This window comes from Anarhichas minor, unplaced genomic scaffold (assembly GCF_050575085.1).
Source record: "Anarhichas minor isolate MPS153535 unplaced genomic scaffold, ASM5057508v1 ptg000028l, whole genome shotgun sequence".
In the NCBI taxonomy this organism is placed as follows: domain Eukaryota; kingdom Metazoa; phylum Chordata; class Actinopteri; order Perciformes; family Anarhichadidae; genus Anarhichas; species Anarhichas minor.
The window spans coordinates 4,478,961-4,503,667 of NW_027466474.1; the positions used below are offsets into that span (position 1 = coordinate 4,478,961).

Consider the following 24,707-nt stretch of genomic DNA (forward strand, 5'->3'; position numbering starts at 1 on the left):
TGCCGCCCTCTCGGCAGACAGAAAGGTGATAGATAAAAACGATGAGGATGGAGCCGCTGCGTGGCTCAGGGGAGGAGAGTGCAAATGTAAGGCTATACTTTGTGTGGGGCCTGGACATTTTTGCAGGCTCTGTTATGCTATATTATATATATATATATATGTTCGTGTGTGTGTGTGGTGTTTTCTAACAGGTGGATGAGACAGAGGCCGTGGATATGAAGGTGGAAGACTCCCAAGTGTGGGTTCCTGCTGAGGAGCCCATCGTTAACCCGGCCTTCCTCTTTGACTCCAAGATCTGGGAGATTTGCCAGGAGCTGCCCATCCACTGGATCCATCCCTCCCCTCTGAGCGGTGAGAGCAGGGGGCATCTCTGCCTCTAAATGCAAACTATTAACACTCTCGCTGGAGGGCATCCCCACAGGCCATGTGCAGGTCCGTAGGGACCGCATTTTTTCCCAACCACATGAGCATCCAGTCCGGGCTACTCTCTGTGTGTTTGGAAAGTTGAGAGACTGATGGTCAGTTGTGGTAGAAGCATTCCAGTCAGTGGTGGTCGAAGCATTCGATTTCTAAGTATTAAGTGTAAATAACAGGAACAGTGTAGCATTTAGGGATATATTGGCAGAAATGGAATATAATATAAAAAGGTATCTATTCTTTACTGTATCTCCTGAAAATAAGAATTGTGTTGTTGTTACCTTAGAAGGAGTCATTTATATCGACATACAGAGCAGGTCCTCTTCAGAGTCCACGATATTGCTACAGCAGCCCAGAGTGGACGAACCAAACACTGGCTTTATATAGGGCCATGTGCATTATAGCTTTGGCCACCATTGTTGTTCTACACGCTTGGCACACGGGAGAAGTTTCAGTTGATTGCAATCTGCAACCTCACCACTAGATGCCAGGCTTTTAAGTACAACATATCAACATATCAACAGCATTTTAACGTTGTAGTTGGTGGAGATGGAGTTGGTTTTAACTGGTTTAAATGTCATATTATGATCTGTTCTGCAAGTATAAATTTCCTAGTATTTTGTTTTTCAAAATCTGCCAGTGTAGTTCGATTATTTCAACCTGAGAAACCATCTTTTTAGAAGCTGTTCGGAACTAGACCCAAAGGCAGAAAGAAGAGAAGGCAGCAGAATGATTTCAATGATTTTTTGTGAAAATGCATTAGAGGCTGAGAGTCCAAATGCAAGCAGGTAACAGCACCCGGGTACATCGTAGCATGTGAGCAACAAGGAATCCCAAAAGCCTAGTAACCAAAACAGTAACACAAAGCATTAAAGAGAAAACTAACACAAAGAGGTAAAAGCTGGAAAATCGAACACTGTGGTATAAAGAACAATGACAAACTGGCAAGGGAACTAGGCTGGTATATGTAGTGAATGACTGAAGAGAGCACAGGTGAGCAGGAGGTGAGGTGAGTGCAGGAATATTGAGGGACAGGTGAAGCAAATGAGCAGACAATCAAAACTGGCGAGAAAACACCCACAGGCAGGAAGTCAAGTGATCAGAAACGAGAGGAGAGGCGAGTATAAAATAACAGGAAACACTAAACATGAATAAAACAAAAGAGAACTAAACCTAGGAGCAGGGAAGATCATGACTGAAGTGAGTTGAGCAATTCATTTGTTTTATAGGATTTGTATTTGTTTTCATTAAAAAAAGCAAAATGAATAATATATGTATTTAATATTGACAGGATACCCAAAATCAAATTCTGAGAGTAATTATAGGCCATAATTAGGCTTGGAAAGCTCAGATAAAGACAACGATGTCCTAAAGTATTACAATTCAGAACAATGTACATTGGATAAGATACTAAAATACCTAAAATGTTGAACTCCTTACCATATTTCAGCTACTGTGTAGAGGAGCAACACATATACAACTATTATGGATCCACTATTCATGCTACAGTGGATTCAATGGAACATACCAACAGACTGTTTATCAAGTCAAGGGTAATACAACGTTTAAATATCATCAGATGTTGGTCATTTAACTAAAGAAAATGAACAGACACTAAATAATTGAACCAAAAGATGTACCATGTTCTGTTTTTGGTTGTGTATGTGTGTGTTTTGACGTGTGCTCTGTGTCTTATAAAAGCTTGTTGATAGTATTATCTATGGTAGACCATTTATGTCACTTGTGTTGAGAAGGGGGCAGGTTATATACGATTTTTCTTCTCCTTGCTACTCATAGATCATTGAATTCTCATTATGTTGTTATATATTGTAGCTTATACAATATATGAAAAAGAATTGCTAAATAATGAATGAATCTCAAAAGAAGGCACAATAAAGGATTGCTGCTCTAAAAATAAATCACCTTATTCCACAAACCAGTTGAATTATATTCAACAGATTGAAGTCAAAACAATGGCAAAGTATATTTCAGTTAGATTCTTAGGACTCAATACAATATTTGTTTTAATGCAGTGTATGCAGTATATAAAATCTGCAAAGTACCTTCTGCATTTAGACACATTTAGTAAACACATTTCCTCTGAAATGTATAGGAATAGAAATATAAAGTAGCAAAAAATTGAAATACTCCAAAGTACAAATATCTTAAAACTGTACTTAAGTAAATGTACTTAGTTGCTGATGATAGTCATCTGCAGATTTGCTTTTCAGGGATTTCCTCAAAAGGATGTTGAGGCTTTGCTAATTAGGATCTGTGGAAAGTCATCTGTGTGCTAGTATCACAACAGCAACAACACCATTGTTTTTGACAGAAGCATGAAAAAGCTTGGAATGAATTCCAGCATATTTTTTTTTTTTTTCTTGAATGTCAAGCCACTGGGAAAGTACAGCGTCTGAGCTTTACTTCAAACAAGCACAAAAACATCTCTTCTCTTTGCTGTTCTCTCAGATGCTGAAGTGGGAAATGTGGACGCGCCCGACGCAGAGGTCACAGGTCAGCGATTCGCCCGCGACGTCCTGGACCACCCTCCTGTAAACGACTATGTAAGTGGGCCCGTCTGCACCGCGTCAACCAGGGACCACACTGCGAGATACAGCAGAGCCACTTCAATCAGCTCCAGCTCTGCCTCGACTCTTTCTGCATATAAATCGCTCACTAATTGATGTTAAAACTGACTTTGTGCACCAGAGGGCATAGCAATTGCTCTATATATCTGTTTAAGTAAGGCCAGTTCATTGAAGACTCCCTTAATGTCTCTCCATTAATTGAGAGGAATATCCAGCCTTTCAAAGGCAGAAACTTGTGCCTTACAGCGCCCGTTACTTCCTTCTCTCACTTCCTCTTTTCTGAGGCACTACAAAGCAGCACTCTCAAGGTCACTCATAGCTTCACAGATAAGTTACATTTGTTAATAATGCTTTAATTATCAAAGCGTATAAAATGACTGGAAAGGCCAAGTGGCATATTTTGGTGGACTGCATGCAAACCGCTCAGTACTGTACGGTTCATCATCCCTGGCTCTGAGGGAAAACCAAATAAAGCACCATATTACACAGAAATTATGCACTCTTACTGACACAAAAAAATAGCCGTTGCACACTAAAGATAACAGGTGAAAAGATATCCGACTCACACATTCAGCACTTAATGGTGAAATGAAGCTAAATTCAAGGATAATGAGTCGGTTTCTGTCTCCTCCTCAGAGCTGTGAGAGATGGTGAGAGACACGCAGAGAAATGAGACATCCTATAATGTTGACATTTATCAGGAACGTCACAGAAATACCCCCCCCCCCCCCCCCCCCCCCCGCCTCCTCTATCTTCTCCCTCATCGTCTGCAGCAGGAGATGCAGTGCTATGCAATTAAAACATACCAGGGGATGAAAAACTCTGCTCTCCTTTTGAAACGTTCTGGCAGTTGGGTAATGTATACCACTGCAATCCATTCCAGCGGCACATCCGCGCTGTTTGTGGGTCCGGTGATAACAAAGGTCTTTGTGGCCAAGCAAAGGCCAGGCAGCAGTCTGTAATTGGGAGTCTGAACTCTCGCTCATTTTTTTTTTTTTTTTTTTGTTGCTTCGTCCAGAACTCATGTAAATGTGCACGCAGTCAGAAAACAACCAAGCACACACACACACACACACACACACACACACACACACACACACACACACACACACACACACACACACACACACACAGGCTGCTGCTCACACTCTATGTAGATCCTTTCATCTATCAGACACATAATAACATGCATTCACTTCATCTGCGTTTCATAAGTCTGAATTCGAGGCGCCTCGTCTCCCCACAGTTCACGTTTGTAAAGTAAAATAATCGTTTGACCCCTTGTGACAGACGTTGACGGATATATGAAACTGACCTTTGCCGCGGCCACCATGTCACAGTGCGGTGTGTATCAGAGGTGGCCCTGAAAATTTCAAACTGAATAACTACCGTCTGACAAGGCTGAATGGACGGTACCACTGTCCTTGACCTATAAAGCAAAGAGGGGCTTCCAATATGAATTGACCTCAAACACATACACGTGTAAACATGCTTGGTGTGGGTTTCTGCCTGCAATTGGGGTGTTTGTATTGTGTGTGTGTGTGTGTGTGTGTGTGTGTGTGACTACATTCAGGGTCAGGCTACATGGCTGTTCATGCGTAAAACAGAGGTGCAAAAAGCTGAAGGAATTTAAATCCGCGAATGCAGGAGCTGTTTGTGCCTCCGGAGAAATCTTTGCACTGAAGCTAAAGCCCATTATCACTCTGGTTCAGTGTTTACTCAAATACCTGACTATCTCTGTATTCAATTACATCCAATATTATTGTCATTCCACCTCACTGTAGAGCACACTGAGATGAGAATCTGAGATCGGGGACAAGCGCTGAGGCGGTTTTATATGTTGTGACTGTCCTGTGCCTCTACATAAAAAAAATCCTTTTGGAATACAAAGCAGGGTATGAAGCAGAAATGTTATCTCTGTTGTTTTGATCCCAGAATGAATGTGAGGAGCTCTGCTATGAGATTTAATACCACACGTGCTTCAAGCTCATGAAGAGCGGTGATCAGCGTGTGTGAAATAACACCAACAAGTGTGGAGATTAGGGGAGCCGTGCTTTGATTCATTACATCTTATTGAATGACTGATGCAGTTTTCTACTTCGCAGACTCATTCATATCCAGTGCCTCATATTATGCACAGAGGTGCCTCCGTGTGTGTGAGTGTGTGTTTGCATGTGTATACCGGAGTGTGTGATGAAATCAGATGCAGCAAGGGGGTAATGGCTTTTACTCTTCATTAATGCTGCTTGTTTTTGAGTGACTGCCTCAGATTTCCCAAGGTGAACCATTCTTATCACCGCAGCATCCCACTAGAGACGGCGACTCAGAGCCAGAATGATTAATATGTTCCCTCCGTTTTAAAAGGATAGCTCTGATTAATTGTCTTTAAGGTACAATGCTGCCTATTGGCTGTTTGTTTTGATAATCGCTGCATCATTTGAATAAGATATTTTCTTCATTTTCTTCGTGGAGCTCCAGATTTTCACAAAATCCCCCTTTGGTCTGCGCGCAGCAGATAAGATTATCATTGGTCCATTGACAGCTTTCGTGTTGTTTCCATAACAGATTGTTGCCTGGAAGCTGATGACCCGAAACTTGACTGAAACAATAAATCATTAAAAGCCTAGCTGCGCTTGTCATAGTAATAACTCAAAGCCAGCTATCCTAGACGTCATCTGCAGCACCCAGTCTATGTGTTTTAAGTATGTCTCACGAGTGTAGCAGGGTGTAGATTCTTATGAATCATGCTCATGGTGAATTTCTTGTTCCATGACTACACTAGAGAAAACAAATACATTTGTGTAAAACCACTCTGACTGACTGCCCACTGACTTAAAAAGTAGATGCAAGAAACACCCTAATTCCCACACTTAATGTAGCAGGGGACTGAAGGGACATGTGCTCCTGCGGGTCCTGTCCTTTTAAAGTCCCACACATTTTCTATTCCCAACAGTGGATGTGTTTATTTCTGCACTGCTGCATGTATACTGAGTCACTGGAAGCGCTTGCAGAGAATTATGCCAGTTTGTTCTGAATGTGAAGTCATCGACTCCTAGATCGGAGCAGTTTAATGAGACAGCGCCGGATTGTCTCTGAGGATTCATTTACTAAAAGCGATTGAAATGTGGTCAAATGCGTACTGAGGGCAGTTGCTGCCTCAACTTGCGAGGTGAGTTAAGTGGCACTTCTCCGAACCCCATTTGGAGTTGCTCTTGATCAAAGGCATGGCACTCAGCCCCCCACGAGTCTACGGGGGCATGAACCAACCGGCACAATGGAAAAATCCAAGGGCCATTAATTCTACCCAATTTACCTTTCGTTTGGGTTTCATTTGGCCCCTCTATAAATTCAGAGGCAGCCAGCAAGAGCAAATGAAAGAATCCTTGTTAGGCGATCATTACGCTGCTAATTGCTTTAGGAATGTGCCATGCACTTACAGTCAAGGTCAGGGGGAGGGCGCCAAGACGTGGGGAGCTGTAATTTGAATGCTCTATTGGAGGAGGGGCTGCCATTTTGATGCAGAGAGTGGGCTTCGGTCGAGGGAGTTAAGAGGTCAGAGATGAAAGAAATAGTGTAATTATGCCGGTAACTACCAACGTTAGAGTCCCTTTGATTGAAGATAGCGTCGGTAGAGAGGCTGTGAATGCTGGATTCAGAGATGGGGCGTTGTCAAGTCGTGCTACCTCCGGTATAATAGAAAGGTCAAGGGTGTTATATCATGTTTTATGCTCCTGCAGCTTAAATCAAGCTCGCTCCCTCTCCCCGCTATCTTGATCTCTTTGTCACGGTCATCAAGCATGGCACAACTTTGGATTTTCACAGACATTAATTCTAATCTTTTCACTCGTTTGGTTTTTACATACAGTATATTCTACTGACATACAAGGAAAGCAGGCTCATCAATTCCTGCCATCTTTTTTTTCTTCTTTGGGGTTTTACGGCAGCTGGCATCTGTTATGTTGCATTGCTGCAAAGTCTTCTTCTTATTCTTATTATTATATTATTATTATTATTCTATTCTTTGTCTTCGTCCTCTTCCTGCTCTTGCCTCGGGAGGACTGGCATTTGACATGTGTGTGATTGTAACCCTGCCCACTGCTGTGTCCTCTGCAGAGAGACATCGGGATCGAGCTGGATAACCGCCTGGATGACCACGGATACTGCTGCCAGCACTGTCGCCGTGGTTACCGCTACTGCCGCCGCTACCACGAGCCCTTGGGTGGCTTCAACCCGTGGCCTTACTACTACCAAGGAGGCCGGGTCATCTGCCAGATTGTCATGCCGTGCAACTGGTGGATCGCCCGCATGCTGGGCAGGATCTGAGGAGGGCGCGTGCTGTCTGTGTCTGTACATGTGGGATTTAAACTGTTTATGTAGTTGTAGGTGCAAATTCTGCTTTTATATCCCGGACCACTTAAGAGACCACAGCAGTCCATTGCACACAATTATTATCCAATCTGTAGGTTGGCCCACTGAGTATTAGTCTTTAAACAGTCCAAATGGTATTTGAAGCGTTCTTAAAAGGCATTGCTTGTTTACAGCTGTCTAATTTTCTTTGCTTATCTAACCATTTATTATCCTTGCTATTTGATTCTGTTGAATTGGTGCCATTTAGTTTGGAGGATGTCACCATAAACTAATCTGCTCCAAAAAGGGGGGGGGGCACACACACTGTCTGTCTCGACCTTGTCATGCATTCATTTTTTACTTTATAGGTTAAAAAGACTTGTTCTACTATAATGTATGAACATGTTGCTTTCTTACAATAGATCAATATGTGCAACAATCAGAGTGGTGATTAAGTATACATGTTTTGTCTCAGTTGTTTGTGATGATTGTTGTTATTGCTTAAGTAGATTAAAAACCTTCCCTATATTCACATACAACTAGAACACTACATGCATCATATTCAAATTAAGACAAATTTAGGGGAAAATAGAAAGTAGCTATAACAGAACTAGAGGAAGCTTTCCTTGCTGGCTTTATGTGTTTTTAAGATCATGTTAAACTAAGGAGGTACAGCATAATTGAAGATGCACAGACCTCAGCTGTCTTTTGTGATGTAGTTACTGTTGTCTCATGCTCCATTGTTTTCCATCTTGTTGCAATCCACAAAATGCTTTAAATAGTGCTTCTGTTCAAACAGTTTCTTCTTTGCTGAGGCGATTTTAATCTGCAACACCAAATCTCAATCTGTCGAGCTGAAATAACTCATCTGCAAGTAACGGATAAGCAAGCGAGATAGGCATTTGCAATTGATGTTCTGTCATCAGAATAACAAGGTGCATAAATGCCCAAGAGTATTCAAGCGATGTGGGATATTAAAAGTTTAACAGAGAGACAAAAATGGAGCACTCATGTTGTCATAGTTTGCTTTGAAGCCTTCTGTATGTTTCAGTCTCTTGCTGGATTTTTTTCCAATTAAAATTTGTATGTATGAATAATCTGAGTTGAAACAATATGATTTGAAAGCTGATGAAGTGTGGGTTTGAATCTGACTCACACAATCCATACAACAGGCAGACCTTCTCCATTAGTCCCATTGCTCATTAGCAAAAACATTTAGCGTCAAATTGAAAGGAAAAAAAAGACGTGCATGGTTTTATTGTTTCTTTCATAACCATAGTCTCGCTTGTGTATCTGATGCATAATAATGCATTGTTTACAGTAATATAAAAGAAGCACCTCGCCTGCTAAGTAAAACTAGATGTTGACTCATGTTGGCTCAGTGTGATAATAATGTCAGTGATATCAATAATATTTGGCAGCGAAATGGATTTTGTGAAAAAGGGGGCGAAACATATTACTGTATGTAAATGTTTTATGGATATGCTCATAAACGAGTTCAGACTGCAACCGTATTGTTATTTTTAAATCAATAATGTCAATAGCCCAAAGCAACGTGTCAAGTAAAAAATTGTGGCATGAGTTAACAAATGCAATAATTGCAAACATACTTCAAATAAACTGACAAGTGTACAGCAAAGCCCCCGAGGCATTTCTGAAAAGTTCATAAAATCAGTGTTTATATTATTCATTTCTTACTACGTCCCCGTTATCCCAACAAATAGTCGAGTGTAAAACGGATGCATACAGCATGCTGGTTGCTGCTGCTGTTGTTGGAGAGCTTTGGCTTTCACAACGTTGGGAAATAGTGTAAAGTTATTTTTTTGTAAGATGCTGTTAGTTGTCTATCTGCCGAGGTCTCTGAGGACTTTGAGGACTCTTTTGTGTAGTCGTGAGAGTAAATTGCCATGGAAGCCCTGAGAGTTGTTCTGAAAGGGACGGCTCACCCTGACTGGAGAGGATGATACAGATATTACAGCTGGCTCCCTGAGAGCTCCTCGTGCCTGATGGGACAAAAGTCCAATATTAACCATGAAAGTCAAACTTTAAAGTACAAACGTCTCACAATTAAAAATCATGGATGAGACCCAGAAAAAAAAATATTGGATAGTGGTGACACTGCAGTTGTACTTAAATGAGAGCAAAAAATAGATCACGGTCCAGTTGAATGCCCAAACATTGCATCCACGTCTTGGTATGCGATACACAAATCTCAGGAGGTCATTAAAAGCATCTTGACGAAGCCAGTTGAATGTTATAAACAGCAAAAATCTACAGCTTTTGAAGCCGTTTGCATTCAGTGTTCATGGTTTCCTTTTCAAATAAAATGGAAACAATGTAAGTAAATTGAATGGGTTCAGTTAACGAGATATTTTGCGATTGCTTTTATAAGCCACTTCAAATATAGAGGGAGGAAAGGAAAACAAAGCAGAGTCGGTGAAGTTCAGCTTGAAAAAGGATGTTTTTCCCCTGGAAATGCAAACACTTGGACTACTCCAAATCAAATGATCTTTGATTATCAGCATAGGGCTTTTTAGTACCCCTACATCTATATAAATGAAGGTTAATTTGCATTCCTAATGTGTTTGATGCAGCTCAAAACAGTCTACTTTAGATATAAGGCAAATCTGTGAGTCTATGACAGTGAACACCTTGCCTGTAGACCAGAATGAGAGAATATATCATTTCAAATGAAGCCATGCACAATTTTTCTCATGCGTTTTATACACTGTCTAGGAATACCCCCCTCTAGCACTTGTTTATCACTGTTTTGATGGGGAGAGGAAACAAGATTGACTACTCTGCAGGATAAACAGAGATACCAGGCGCCTATCGGGTTGGCACAGTTCAAAGGATTTTTCCTACCTGGCCTGAGGATGGGCCGCTATCATTGAGACTCACAAGTGAATTAATTCCTTTTGTTACGTATCAAAAATGCAGCGAAACTTCACTCACAGCTGCTTATTTTCATTTCAAATAATCTCTCGTTCATTTAGATCAATGAGTTGCTATTCCGGGGCGGAGGAGAGTGAAAACCAATGTATGAGGAGTGTCTGTATTTAGATTAGTAACCTGAAGGAATAACTCTCTCCAATCCAGACTGAGGCTCAGGCTCCGTTGAGGACACGTGTGTTACCAGTGCCACCTTGTGTAGAGAGAAGTGTACTGCTGCGATATCAAACCAGGCGCTGGTTCGCCGCGTTGAAAAAAAAACCCATTTTAAAACCATGCCACACCTGCTGTCCTTAAATACATTTACTCTTGCTACTCTTAGAAACCACACATTCTATTTAAATCTAACCTTGGCCGCATATGGCTGCGATGGCCATGAGACTGCAGTCATCAACTCCTTTTCTCTGTAATGTTGCAGTCAGTCTGGTGACCTGATGGTTAAATAAGCTCTCCCTGTACTGTTCCTGCTACAGGCTGGAGGCACAATAATGTCAGCAGTCATCCTTCAACTGCTCCCACTGTGAGAGGCAGCATGGCACAGCAGTAAACACTCGCGCTGTGTCAGTGGCTGGCTGCAGGCGACTCAGAAATAGTCCTCCTCTCCCAGGACGCGGCTCTCGCTCCATCTTCAGGGTCTCTGACTTACTAACCGAAGGAATAGCACGGACGCAACGGCTGCATTCATTCAATATTTTAGTAATCCATAACAACTCCCGCTTACCATATGGCAGCTGATCGATGAACCGCCTGTTTAGATGTGATCGAGGGTTATTGGTTGCTTTCATCAGACTCCTTTCAAACTGCATTCCCACCTGCAAGAGGCTCAGGAAGATGTTTGCTGGAGAGAAGCAGGTTTTAGTGGTGGCTGAGACTGAACTTCTGGCTGTGAGTTAATGTGTGTGTGTGTGTGTGTGTGTGTGTGTGTGTGTGTGTGTGTGTGTGTGTGTGTGTCTGTGTGTGTGTGTGTCTGTGTTAACCCTATGGCAAGATTGGATTGTGTGGTAGGCTACACAGCTGTGCATGTGGGTGTAGACAGAGCCAGGCACAGTAGGCAAGCCCTGCTGCCAAACAGCTTCCTCAACACCACCACCCACCCTCTCCTCCCCGACCCTGAACACACAGACGGATTCAATCCATGCCAATGCACCCCCCACCCCAACACACACACACACACACACACACACCGCTCCTCACAAACACATCAACATAACACATGCTCTAACAGAATCAATCCAAGTCAGTGTAACCCCTCCACTCGCCAGCCACACACACACACACACACACACACACACACACACACACACACACACACACACACACACACACACACACACACACACACACACACACACACACACACACACACACACACACACACACACACACACACACACACACACACACACACTTCACTCTGTGGTGACAGACTAGGCTGTCTTCAGTTCTGGGCATGTCACATGCTAATGTATTCATCCACCCACAGCAACTGGAGAGGCAGTGCTCTTAAGTACAGTCCAATCAGTCTCTGGCCTGCTAATGGCTCCAATCCAGGCTTTTTCTTTCTCTTCAAATGCCATGTGGTCGAATGTCCCTCAAAGCTGCAGCAGCCCAGCAATAGTATTTTGAGGCAGAAATGCTTCATTTTCATTATCTCCACACTAACAATTAATTGTCATAGTAACCCCTTGCAAGCTATTTGTTTCCAAGTTTAATTTGGTTTTCCGTTTAATTTCTCAAAAATGTGACTACTCGTGCGACATCACTTTGCCTCCAACAAAAACAAGAAATAAAGAGGATATACAGTGTTGAAGATTTTAATTAGTACATTGACTTTTTCTTAAAAATCTACTCTATATTCAGCACAACTGAGGCAACTGACAACCCCAAGACAATAGAAGCAACAAAACATAAGCAGTAGACATACCTCAACATCTCACAGACAACAGTGCTTTTGGGAAAAGGCAGGGCAGATACCGAAATATATACACAACGGGAAAAAAAAAGAAGAAGCAGCAAATCCCCACTCAAAGACTGATTTCTATGCAAAAGTAACCCAGTGTAATTATTGATTGTCAAGAATTTGCATGTACTTCAACAATAAGTATACATTCAGAGTGTCTCTGCAGACCCAGAGCCCTTTGGCTGATGTGAGGTTGTAAAGCAGCGTTTAACTCCTGTACTTAGGTGCCAGTGCAGATGGAGGTCAGTATGTCTAAATGTCCTCAGTCTGCAGCTACAGTCCGGGTGGAAAACACAACCAATTTAGCTGCGATACCACTCAGGATCAATATGGCTTCATCCCCGGCAGGACCAGGGGGCCAATCGGATGGCTGGCCTGAGATGTCCTTTACAAAGTGGGACAGCAAATAAAGAAGGCACAGACTGGACTGACCCGAGAGCAGGAGAGGAAGAGGAAGAGGAGAGAAGAGGGAGGAGGAAGAGAAGAGAAGAAAGGAGAGGAGCTTTTAAAACAGCAATGGTACGTCTTTGTACCAAATCATTAAAGAAACTATGATTTCAAAGACATACTGATTGATACATTTGATACTTTATGCAGTACACAGAACATAATATTTTGGAATGTGTCGTCCCTACTGCTTAACTGTTGACAAAGGTAAAGAGGTATGTCTGCTGACAAGAAGGAACCAAAGCACATTCAGTACATGTTTAAATCAGACACACAACAGAGGTTATCTACAATAAGAGAATATAACAGGGGAATAATGATGCTGCACTGAGCACTCGAGTCCAAAACTCAAGAAAAATACCAAAGATGATTATATGGAATGCTATACAAATGAAAAATGTTGGTCTTAAAAAAATACCAAATAAGCTTCCTGGTATTAACGTTCATATTCTTTGTATTTTCCCTCATGTTTACACATGTAAATTGTTTTATACAGAATTTAGAAATTCACAAAATAAATAAATTCACTATGGCCTTAAAATTGAATCTCAATTGTATATTATATGTATGTATATATATGTGTATATATATATATATATATATATAGATCCATATATATTCTATTTTATATAAACAAGATATCAATCTTGGAGCCCCTGAAGTTGAGGCTGATAAAATCTGTTTTATCCTGCGTATTCTTTCTCTCCTTTTGTGCCTCACTATTTTGCTGTGCCTCCAGTCTGCAGCTCTATACAAACAGTTTTGATGTTGGGCTGTCCTTGGTGGACAGAAAAATGCCCATTTCCGTAGTAGCACAGTGCTTTACGGCCAGGAGTAATAGAGGGTGAATGCATACCGTTTTTGTTTATATGAAAATAAATGAGTAATGTTCTTAAAAGCCATTTAGTCCGTTTTTCATCTTTTTCCCCCAGACGTTTCCACGAAAGAGTCTTGAGCTGTTTGAACTTCCTGTAAGGCACTCTTCAATTAAACTCTGAGATGTGTTTGTTTTTTCCCCCCACCAGATTGGACACCACGACACAGCGTCCAAACTTGTATGTGGTTTGTTTATAAAAACACACATGTCCTTTGCACGTTCTCAGAAGTCTGATTTCATTGCACCATTTGGCATTCAGTCCCCAGTTTTGGTTTGTTGCGTTCTCCTCTTTAAACATAAAAGTCCGATGAGATGTAAGGTAAGAAAATTACTAACTGGCACATTTGGTGGACAGGGATCTCTGGTCTATTCAATGGCTGTTCTCCTAGAGGGGAGGTCGTTGTGCGCGTGTGAGTGTTATTCTGTGTATATGTAAATGTGTGTGTGTTGGGGTTAATGGACATGGAAAATGATCCCAAATCTGAAAACTGACTTCTTAGAAAAACTAAACACTACTCCCTTGATTTTAAAAATTAGGCACATGGTCACAAAATATGTGAGTAAACAATAAATCCTGAGGCTGAACTGACACCATTCTGTGAGATCCCTCGCTCTGATCTTTGATCAGATCACTGCGGTACGGAAAGAAAACATTAAGTCTGTGGTCAAAATGGATTCAATTGTTGTTTTTTGGTTCGGCTTGTATCCTTCAGCCCTAGGCCTCTGCAGGCTCTGTCTTTATCTGGATAAAGTTTGCAGGCATTTGGACAGACAGTGGCAGCTCTTGCAGGCTTTTGATTCCCTGCTCAGGCTGCAGGGACATCTCCCCACGCACTTCCAGCTCCTCCACAGGGGTCAGACCCTCACTGGGGCTGCTGCTCTGGGAGAAATGTCCATTAATTATAGTTTCACTCATTGCCTCGTAGCCGTGGCTTTGACTGGTATCAATGATCACAGTCCTATACTGCAGCTCTGCTTCCCCTATCTCAATCTCTTCTTCATCAAACGTATTTGCTGCCAGTGATGGATCACCGTTCACCATCGAATGGAAGTAGCTGGGGTCCAGCATCTCCTCTTTGACCTGCAGACCCATGAGGTCGCTGGATTTGAGCACCGTGGCAATTACAGTGCCGGGCTGCTGTGCCACCATGGTCTGCCCACTGGTTGTGTTGATGGTGACCAGTCGAGGGAAACTGCAGAGGTTGGAAGCGGTAGAACTAATGACTCCTGCAGGGGAAGTGCAACAGGAAGTGGTGGAGGAGCCAAGACTGGTGACCAGGAGGTGCTGAGGGAGGCCATCCTGCAGGTTGTTGGCTCCACCTGCTAGAGGGGCCGCCTGGATGGTGAGCACATCTTTACCACCTGCAGTGGTGGAGGACATGGTGTGGAGAATAACCCGAGGGGGGGAGGAGTGGCACGAGTCCCCGTTGGCCAGAATAGTGGTCAGAGGAACAGAGTGGAGAGAGCCGGGAGAAGTCAGGACCATCGGAGCAGTCATGGCCCTGAAAAGACAAAATTAACTGAATATGCACTTCTGTTTTTTCATCTTCTCTGATGGAGCTCTTTGTAATTGAATATTCAGTTTGTATCTTTGCAAATATAGACAAGGATTATTCTTTAATGGAACACTATTGAGAAAGTTATCCAGTGCACAGCTCTGATCCTAAACAGCAGTACTAATGCCCTTATTAATATAACAAACGGCATTGTCAGCTGCACTGCAGAAGTGATCATTCTCCTTGATTCCTAACTGCAGACAATGTTTAACAGCTTCAAAAGCAAGATGACTGATAAACCATTGTTTATACAAGCAGTATAAATACAAAAAAAAACATAGAACACCAAATCAACACCTCTCTCTGACATCAACAACAAATTAACTGCAGGGCTACAGGATTATAATGCTGTTACTGTGTCCACCCCTCTACATCAAAGCAAACAGTTTATCTAAATTTCTGAAAAGCTGATAAGGTTTCAAGTTAGAATTGAATTCCCTTTCAAGTTGCCACTAATAAAGGGCTGACATGGGTTCAGTCAGTCATATGATGTGAATTTCAAGGACAAGTAGTTTTGTCCATGTGTATAAGAACTGTATTCAAGTAATTTTGAGTGTGTCAGGGGTTCTCAAATTTGTGAATTTCCAAACCACCAAATGGAAGAGTTTTACACCTCAAACACTCCTCTGAAAAGACTTTTTGCCATCAAAGCATCTGGTGGGTTTGGAATACATCCGGTCTCAAAACTCTGAGGTCCACACTGATTGTGATATTTGACGGATGCAAAAATCTGAAAACAATATATCGATGTGAATTTGTTTTCTTTACATAAATACATTGATGGAGCATCCCTTACAGGAATAGTTTGAGGGTTATTTGCTTTCTTGTGGAGAGCGAGATAGGAAGGTTGTTACCACTCGTGTCGTGTCTGCTCTTTAATGCCGGTGAGTTTATCTTAGCATAAAGACAAGAAACAGGACGAACCAGCTCGCCTGGCTCTATACAAAGGATAACTGAAATACGCCTAGTAGCACCTCCAAAGCTCACTAATCAACACGTTATATATTGTGTGTTTAACATGTATCAGGTTACAGATACAAGTTATGCTAAGTTATGTACCGGTTATGTGCTGAAACTATTTCTTTACTGGAAACAGCGACTGGCGATCTCCTACCTCATAGCTTGATCTTGGATTGCCAACCCGTGGTTGGCCTGCAACATGTGGACAGAGTGAAGGAGCTGCTCAGTCTGTCCATTGGCTTCCTGGTACAGATATTCATCACTAGGCTCCTTCTTCATGTTCTTGGCCGAGACATGATGCTGACCATGAGCCCTCCCGTGCCCTTTGGACCCTCCACGGACCACGGGCCGCCCGTTGGTAGGTCTGTGATTCCCATAGCCGACGTTGGCATCAGAACCTCCGTCTTCGTCCTCGATCACCACCAGATCTGTTGGCATCTCCTTAAACTGATAGACCAGCCGCTGCCCCTCCACTTTGGCCAGGATGCCTCTCTGATAGTAGTACCTGGAAGATGGAGTAGATAAGGAACATGAACATATCTGTGTCAGAGCTGAATGTGCATGATGACGAAGCTTTAGGTTTAGCGTGCTGCCCATTTGTAAGTTCCCCTTACCTGAGAGCTCTTCCCATGGTCTCATAGTTCATGTCAGGCTTGTTCTTGTGTTTGCCCCACAGCTTTGAAACAGCCTTGGAGTCCACTAGCTTAAAGATGCCTTTCTCCCGCTGTGTCCACTTGATGTATTTGGGACAAGTGTTCTTATCCTGCAGTAGAGCCAGAAGGAATTCCCACAGGTAGATTGTGTTGCCTGCAAATTGGAGGGGGGGGGGGACTAAATTAAGTCATGTTTTCAACATTCAAGCACATCAGACATTCATGGTGGGGCCTTCGAGCTGTGCTATAGACATCCATAATGCATTTGGTAATTTAGAGTCATGCATAAAAATGTTATATGGCAGCTAAAAGGTTGCAAGAGAAACTACTCTTTCGCAATCACCATTGTCATGTCGGGTGTATGTGTGCATGTGTGCCTTGGAAGTGAACTAATTATACCAAGCCTGGGAGTAGATTACTCTAATTTGTAAGATGCTTTGGCCAGAAGTGGTTAAAAACAGAAACGCTCCCAGTAGCCACTTGAATCCCAGACACCGTGACAGGGTGATGTATATGTGTGCAGCTGAACCCGCCGTCCCCAGCTCCCTCCTCTTTGTCACACTGTATGCTGCAATGAGGGTTCACATCGCGCAGCACCAGTCTGCTTCTATTGGTGGAGCATCAACCTGCCCCCCAGCCTGCAATCACTTCTGTTTCCCTGCAAAAACACAGCACTCCGAGATCCCCTCATCCATTAACTCGCCCAGATTCAACCCAGCCGGACTGCAGGGGTTGAGGACTGCTGTTTGCGCACTCCACAGGAGGAAACAGAGCGTACACAAGAGGAGGGGAGACCTTGATTTTTATTGGCTCATTACAGGGAAGCGGACAAGTTAGCGAGGCTTACCTTTACCCTCTTTGCTCTTCTTCCTGAGTGGCAGGTTAGGGGTGGTGATAGGAGAGCAGGGACGCACCGCCCGCGGCTTCCGCACTATGATTCAAATTGAGGGGTTGTGTGTTATGAGGTGAGAGGTTGCAGTGAAATCATCCAATTACCTACAACACTGAATTTTTAGTACAAGAGATAATTCCTGGGTTGTAAAAAAAGAGGACTACAGTGTTACCTTTGGTTTTTTTCTGAGGTTTTAAGGGACACTTTTGGGGTATCTCATCCATTGATGAAGTGTCCTCGTCTAGGGACATGTCAAGGGCACCATTATCCATCTGGTCAGGCCTCAGGGGGGTGTATGTCAAGTCTGACTCCAGCAGAGTGCCGTAGGTGTGAACTATAAATCAACAAGCGATACAAAAACACAGAAAAAACCATGAATAGAACCTTTAGAACTCATCTCATGCTCAAAATATGATCGATGTCTGATCAAAGTTGAAATGTACAATATGAAATATAACTTACTCATACGCTTCTCGTCCAAAATGTTGTTTGGAGACTCCATGTTAAGAAGAGCTGCTGCAGCTTCATTTGTCTCCATGCTGTCCTCTGGGTCAGAGACTGTTGTTTCTGTCCAGCAGACAAATTCATCATTATGAAATCCATGTGGGTACCTACTGTGTATAATGTATGACTGATACAGCTGAATGGCTAGTTTGTAACATCAAGACCAGTTCCACTTGTACCGAGGGAAGTTTGTACACTCAAGACATTGTTGTTGCTAGGTAAATTAGGAAATAGGGATAAAAAGGTCTTGAGCAGGTACAGCCTGAAAACTCTTTTAAACGGTTACTCTGTATTTTACAGGTCCGTAACTCCAAAATAATTTTCAAGAAGTTTTCAAGAGAGAATAATTTAATGTTTGACATATTTTAAAGAAAAGAGGATGTCTTTTTAAAATAATAAATTCTCTGACTATTTATTATTGGAGAGGTTGTTGTATTGTATCCTTGCATATCGACAAATTTAATATTTTTGAATATTCAGTTGACTACTGAGCACTGACTAAAGACTCTCTAGGTTATGCTAATGATTAAACAAGAAGAATTAATTGGACGTGTACCAATTGAACGCCGTCTATATTTTCCTGGTGATTAGTATCAAATTACATATTGCTTGGAAATGATGGACTTGTAATGTAAAGCACTACATACAGTAGATGGTGAGATTGTATGTGCATCTAACATAGCACAGTTCCCTTTAAACGACAGTAAAGTCAAATATTTTTACCTGAGAGGTCGACCCCTCCCACCAAGATGGAGGGCTCCTCCACGACATGGAGCGTGGTGTCCACCATGATGCCGTTGGTCACCTCGTCGGACTCCAGGCCTGAGTAGACCTGCAGCAGATCGGCTGCAGGCACTTGCTCAACAATCACAGCTGGGAACACTGACGGGTCGTCCAGCTGAACAGAGAGAGGACACAAACATACAGAGAAAGGTATGAGACGTTGTAACACAGGAGCTAACACAGGGAGGCAGGGGACTGACGGTCTTTGCACATACCTAAATGTAATAAAAACATCATTAATTCCTCCACTACACATCATAAATGCAATATAAAAACCCCAGATGACATCACATTAATGTTATCACCAGATTTGGTCCCTCATCTTTATTGCCTTGTAAAATATTGAATATTCGTACTCGATTTCAGCTAATGTGGAGGCACATAGCATGGAGGAGAGCTCATATCTGTGGTGTTGCAGCGGTCCATAGGGACCCGCTGAAGAAGACAGGAACCAGCTGTTTGATTTGGCCTACTTCTCCTGAGAAGTTAATCTTATGCTCAGAAATTATATAAACCCAATTGAATGTTAATGGATCAATCGTGAGTTGCAGGCGAGCACCCCCTTCATCATGTCCTAAACGTGCTTTGGGAATTCTAACCTCACCGTCTCATTTCAGGCATGACTCAGCCTGATGCAGGAAGGAGCCGAGGGACGAGGCGAATTACTGGAGCTTGGGCCAAACCGTTGAAACAACTGAGGAGCCCAACATACTTGAGAGTTCCTCAAACACAGACTGAGTCAGGAGTGCTCACTAGGTGCATGGTTTGTGTCAATGGGGAGAGACATGGGGACTAATTGAGTCCTTTGAATGTGTCCATCATGTGGTCCTTTAAAACTCAGATTTTTATGTTTTTCTAGTAGCCTTAAGTGACAGCTGTTCATTTGTTTATTTCAAAGAGCATCAAAAACATGAGCAACACATGAACAACACATGAACAACATGAGAGGCAGAGCTGATTGAGAAAGCATCAAACAAAATTATACTTTTCTATGTCATGGCTTTAGTTGTAAATGAAAAGGTCACCTCAGGTTCTATGATGAAAAGAAACTCAGAGTCACTACCAGCAGATGGCAGCAGACTACATTTTTTAAATGTACTGAAATAATGACTGCGTCAAGAAGCTACTGAACTTATTTAGCTCTTAGGTGCATTCTCGGTCCACTGAAACAGATACAATTTTGATTAAATGTTCATCTTAACAGATTTCTTTCGGCTCACCAGAGAGAAGAGAAATGCATATTTTCTGAAGTTAAAGGACAAGTCAAATGTAGTCAAATATGTTTCCAAACAAAAGATTAATATATGCATAATCGGACAAACACCTGCTGAGTGCCACCTGTAGTCAGGGTGCAACTTACAATGCTGCTCAACAACTAACAAGCTGAATCAACAAGAATATTTGCACTGTTGTCTGGACTCAGGGAGACGTATAAGAAAACTCTTACATTTCATTTGCACTCAACAGAAAAGCAGTTATAGATACATGTGTGTGTTATGGGGTGATTTTACCCAGATCAATTAAGAACACATTTTTACGATCATGACCTAAATAAAGAAGTAACCTACTAGACGAAAAGGTGCAGAAGGACATGAATAAAGGCTTATCTGTCTCTTTGCACAAGTGTCCATTGTTGGTCTGGACCTCTGGGGCATACCAGGTGTCTGGGCTTTGAGCCGTGGGGGTGGGAAGAGGAGTCCATGGATGCACTCCCATTTCGGCTACACTTTAACCAGGAAACTAACAGATCGACTCATTATTTGGACACGGTGTTAAGAGGTTAGGCCTCCGGGGTAGGACCAAGAGTAGCTACCAGAGGATTGTTTCTTAGTAATCTGATACAGTGTACATAATTTTAGGTGACTGTGAGTCTAGAACAAGATGGCTCCACAAGACGTCTGTCATAATTTTGAAGATCAACAACAAACAGCTAAAAAACATCTCAGCAGCAACACCTCAAGGGGCTAATAAAACCCCAGAGTTTTGCTTTGACTACAGTCAATGTCTCACTGACATGCACTGAATGTTTCCCATTAATCTGAGTCGGTGGTAGACATATTATCAGATAGCTAGACAGTGAGGCTACCACGTCTCCTCGTCTGGGCTAAAATACATTTTGCTGTCCTTGAGTGAGAGTCAAGCATGTGAGTGAGTGTAGACAAAGGCATTTTGAGTATTGGTCTACTGAGCTCCTGAAACAGCAGCACCCCCCGTCAAACGCAGAAAGTCCCACACAGTTTGCTGACAGGGCACTAATCGTCTGAAGCTGCCATCTCTGCTTCTGTTTTGATGCGATCTGGGATCCGTTTTTGCAAGGAACACCATCAAACTCGTCTTGTATTGACATGTAAACCAAGTGTTGATTTGAAAATGCATGTTGCAATGTGAAAGATAATCACTATGAACGAGAGAGAGAATGTTTTTTGAAGGTTTAAACTAGCGATAAGGTGGGTCTTTCAGGAGAAGTGGCACTCAACATGTAACGCAGCATGACAAAAAAATATATAACACATCATAAAGGTTTTAACTGCTTCTTCCTCTTTGCTGACTTGAATAGTTTGTCTAGTAGGGAAACAGGAGAGATAAGAATCGGGCCGATTTGCATTTCTGAGTTCCCCTTTCTGCCTTTGAAAGCAACAGCATCTGTGCAAGCTGTTCCCTTCACACCCCACTCTCTTCTGCTTTACCTGCCGAGCCACAATGATTCCAACTGTCTGTACACTTTCAATATCCTCATTATCACAATATCTGACGCATGAGAGATACTACCATGTTGTTGTTTCTATAGCTTAAAAATGAAGACATCTTTAATTTGAATTCAAATCAAGAGAACACGTTTTATTATGGCTACCTGTTGTTGTGCTGGAAAAGTCACAAAGCTAAGTATCACCCTTACATGATACAACTCAGGCAGCTACTTATTGACTTAAAATCCAATATAGCACGGCTAATCATTACAGAATACACTATTATTTCACCGAGCTCTAACGGCTTGGTCACTGCATGTTGTGTGTGGATACGTTTTGGGGGTAATTCCAGGACTTGGTAAATAGGGGCATAATGCTTACATAACAGGCAGAGTGGGTGCAGCACAGAACAAAACTGTAGCGCTGGAACAATACAAGACCTTTGCGTTGAATTATCCCATCCCTTCCAAGCAGCCTTGTAACTGGTCCGTCAGGTTAGGCCTGAACTGGTGCTATTCAGGGATCCAGTGACAACTCGTCACTCTAGATGCACACATACACATACCAGTACAGAGAAACACACATACATCCACACTTACAATCAATCCTCCTCCACAGGATTCAGACACGGTTGTGGGGATGAGATAACTGCAAACCTGACCGGGCAACGAAAAGACACATAGGCACAGGTTCATATAGCATGCACACACAGCAACCTTTGTGCCACAAACACATTCATGGCCAAGCCCCACCCTTTCCCTCCCACGCACCCTACCCTCGCTGCAGGTTTTTCAATCTTTCCATTTCTGTGCTCCCAGCAGCCCACACTCCTCTTCCCAGACCTCCTCCATCCTCCCCTCGGCCTGCCTCTCGTTCCCCAACATGTTATTACAGTAAAAGATCACAGGCTCTGAGCCACAGCTAATCCTACCCCAGTGACCAATGCTGTTACGTTTTGTCTGTCCTGCTATGAAAAATCTTACACCTATCAACAAGATCTGGTGGAAAAGATGGATGGTCAAACACTGGTCCAACGGTCTTTTGATTGAATAAAAAGTATAGTCAAGCCCAGCTATGCATAAAAGCAACAAACAATTGGGTTAAACACATTTTAAATGTGTTTTCTCCAGTGCGATACGTACCTGATTGATTTCGTCCATCCCGTTGCTGGCAAATTCAAATACCAGTTCGCTGGGCTGTACTGCAGTCGTCATGGTCAGTTCAGAGGGCAGGGAGCAGCCTGAATTATCCTGGCTACGACCACTCCTGGCTCCCGAGACTCAGCTTCACCTCACAAAATAGCTGCCCTCTTGTCCTCCTGTTCTCTAATCTGGGCGGTTAGCTCTCCGGGAGAGAAACCACGAGTTTCAGAAGAGTGCTGTGGCCCAGGTGGAAGCAGCCTCGTCCCTCTCTGACACGGAGGCTGGGTCCCGCTGCGCCTGGAGCATCTACACCTGGCAGAGAGAGAGGATAAGAGACAGGGGCTAAGGTCAGGAGACATATTAGATCAGTTTAATTTCACTGAGAGGCAAGAGAGGCAGGGAGGAGCAGGGACAGTCGTGCAGGAGGGCTTGTGCGAGAGCAGATAAAAACCCAGTGTTTTTGAGACCTAAAAACGCATCATTCAACTAACAACAGACCCACATAGTTTCAGGCAGGGTGAAGTTATCTGTAGTTCTGAAAGATGAAAAAAAAGTCTCAGCAGAGAAATCAGATCACTGTCTTATTCCCGCCTCGCTGCCTGACAAACCCTCTTATAAACTCATAAAGCGAATCAAGACCAAGCAGAAAAGTCACCTGTGATTGCCTCCAAAAACAGGTTTCAGGCTTCATGACAATTCAATTGTATTTCTGCAAACAGCTCGTACAGTTACACAGAGATGTGACACCAAGATATTTCAAAGGTAAGCCTCGTTCAGTTTAGGCTCTGTGGCTTAAGAGTTGGAACCATTATGGATGTTACTAAAGCAATCTTCTAAATGATGATCACAATATCCCAGAGCAGAGGGTGACATCTTCAAATAGCTTATTTTGTCCGACCAACAATCAAAACTCCAAAAATGTTAAATTTACTATCATTTAAGACCAAGAAAAGCAGCAAATTCTCACACTAGAGAACCTGGAAGCATCAAACGTTTGACACTTTTGCATGAAAAATAACTTTTACCTCAAACATCACGATAGTTGTCAATTAATTTTCTTTTTATCGGCAAATCGATTCATTTTCTGAGCTCCAAAACAAGCACAACAACACAACTTATAGTCAGGAGGATCTCAGTGCACGACTCATTCTGATTTCATCACACACACACCTCTCCTTTCATAGCTGTGTCCGTCCATGAAGTGAAGACACCCCTCGGCACACCCCCGTGACCATGAGACTCCGGGGGCTGATATTATGATCACATGAGAGGGTCTGAAACGAACCCTCCCTCCACATAGAAACAGAAGAGAGATGACCCGTCTGATGATGCTCTGGAAGCCCCTCTGTGCTGAACCTCGGGGAGTTACTATGATCACAGTCAGCGGGGGAGGGAAACTCCAGGTCATGTTCCTTGTCAGTGTGTGTGTGTATGTGTGTGTGTGTCTGTTGAGGTGTGTCCAAACAACCCAATACCTAAAGCCATGTTTCAGGGCTGAAGGACGGGAGGGGCTGAAGAATAAACGGACACCCAAGGGCCACAAACCCCCCCCCCCCCCCCCTCCTCAATCCCAGAGACCAAAGAGCTGGCAGCAGTAGAAAAGTAAGAGATGGCAGTGTTTAGTACACACCCTCAACACACACACACACACACACACACATCATCCCTGCTTTTTCCACTGCTGCAGGGTGGAGCTCATTTGCTTTGAAATGCCTGTGTGACTGGCGAAGTTGCATACCAGGCCCAATTGTATTTTGAAGCTTTGAAAGGTGTGGGGGGGGGGGGGGGGGGGGGGGGGGCAGTAACAGGAGAGGAGGTGATAAAAGTGGACTGAACTTCTGTGCAGCTTGTGGAGCAAAGGGGCCAAACACATTTTACGATTTAGTTTATCTTCCTGCTAAGCATCCGGACAGAATAGTAATATGTGGCCGTGGTCTGGAAA

At 42.9% G+C, this 24,707-nt stretch overlaps 2 protein-coding genes across 9 annotated transcripts in view; one reads left to right on the forward strand and one right to left on the reverse strand.

Moving 5' to 3' along the window:
• tnmd (tenomodulin) overlaps positions 1–7,328 on the forward strand; it is a 43,209-nt gene extending 35,881 nt beyond the window's left edge. For all 3 annotated transcript variants that reach the window (XM_076103536.1, XM_076103537.1, XM_076103538.1), the window contains 3 exons: positions 192–351; positions 2,887–2,981; positions 7,119–7,328. In XM_076103536.1, coding sequence (XP_075959651.1) covers positions 192–351; positions 2,887–2,981; positions 7,119–7,328 — 465 coding nt within the window. The remainder of the gene's footprint in view (positions 1–191; positions 352–2,886; positions 2,982–7,118) is intronic.
• A 4,774-nt stretch (positions 7,329–12,102) lies between these two features.
• Positions 12,103–24,707, reverse strand: part of elf1 (E74-like ETS transcription factor 1) — a 37,463-nt gene continuing 24,858 nt past the window's right edge. For 4 of the 6 annotated variants that reach the window (XM_076103089.1, XM_076103087.1, XM_076103088.1 and 1 more), the window contains 9 exons: positions 22,766–23,077; positions 22,223–22,279; positions 18,877–19,051; positions 18,112–18,216; positions 17,822–17,983; positions 17,605–17,688; positions 16,719–16,911; positions 16,259–16,609; positions 12,103–15,090 (listed from right to left, as the gene is read on the reverse strand). In XM_076103089.1, the coding sequence (XP_075959204.1) occupies positions 14,304–15,090; positions 16,259–16,609; positions 16,719–16,911; positions 17,605–17,688; positions 17,822–17,983; positions 18,112–18,216; positions 18,877–19,051; positions 22,223–22,279; positions 22,766–22,837 (1,986 nt within the window). In that variant the 5' untranslated portion in view covers positions 22,838–23,077 and the 3' untranslated portion in view covers positions 12,103–14,303. The remainder of the gene's footprint in view (positions 15,091–16,258; positions 16,610–16,718; positions 16,912–17,604; positions 17,689–17,821; positions 17,984–18,111; positions 18,217–18,876; positions 19,052–22,222; positions 22,280–22,765; positions 23,078–24,707) is intronic. The other 2 variants (XM_076103091.1, XM_076103092.1) reach the window with 2 other exon arrangements.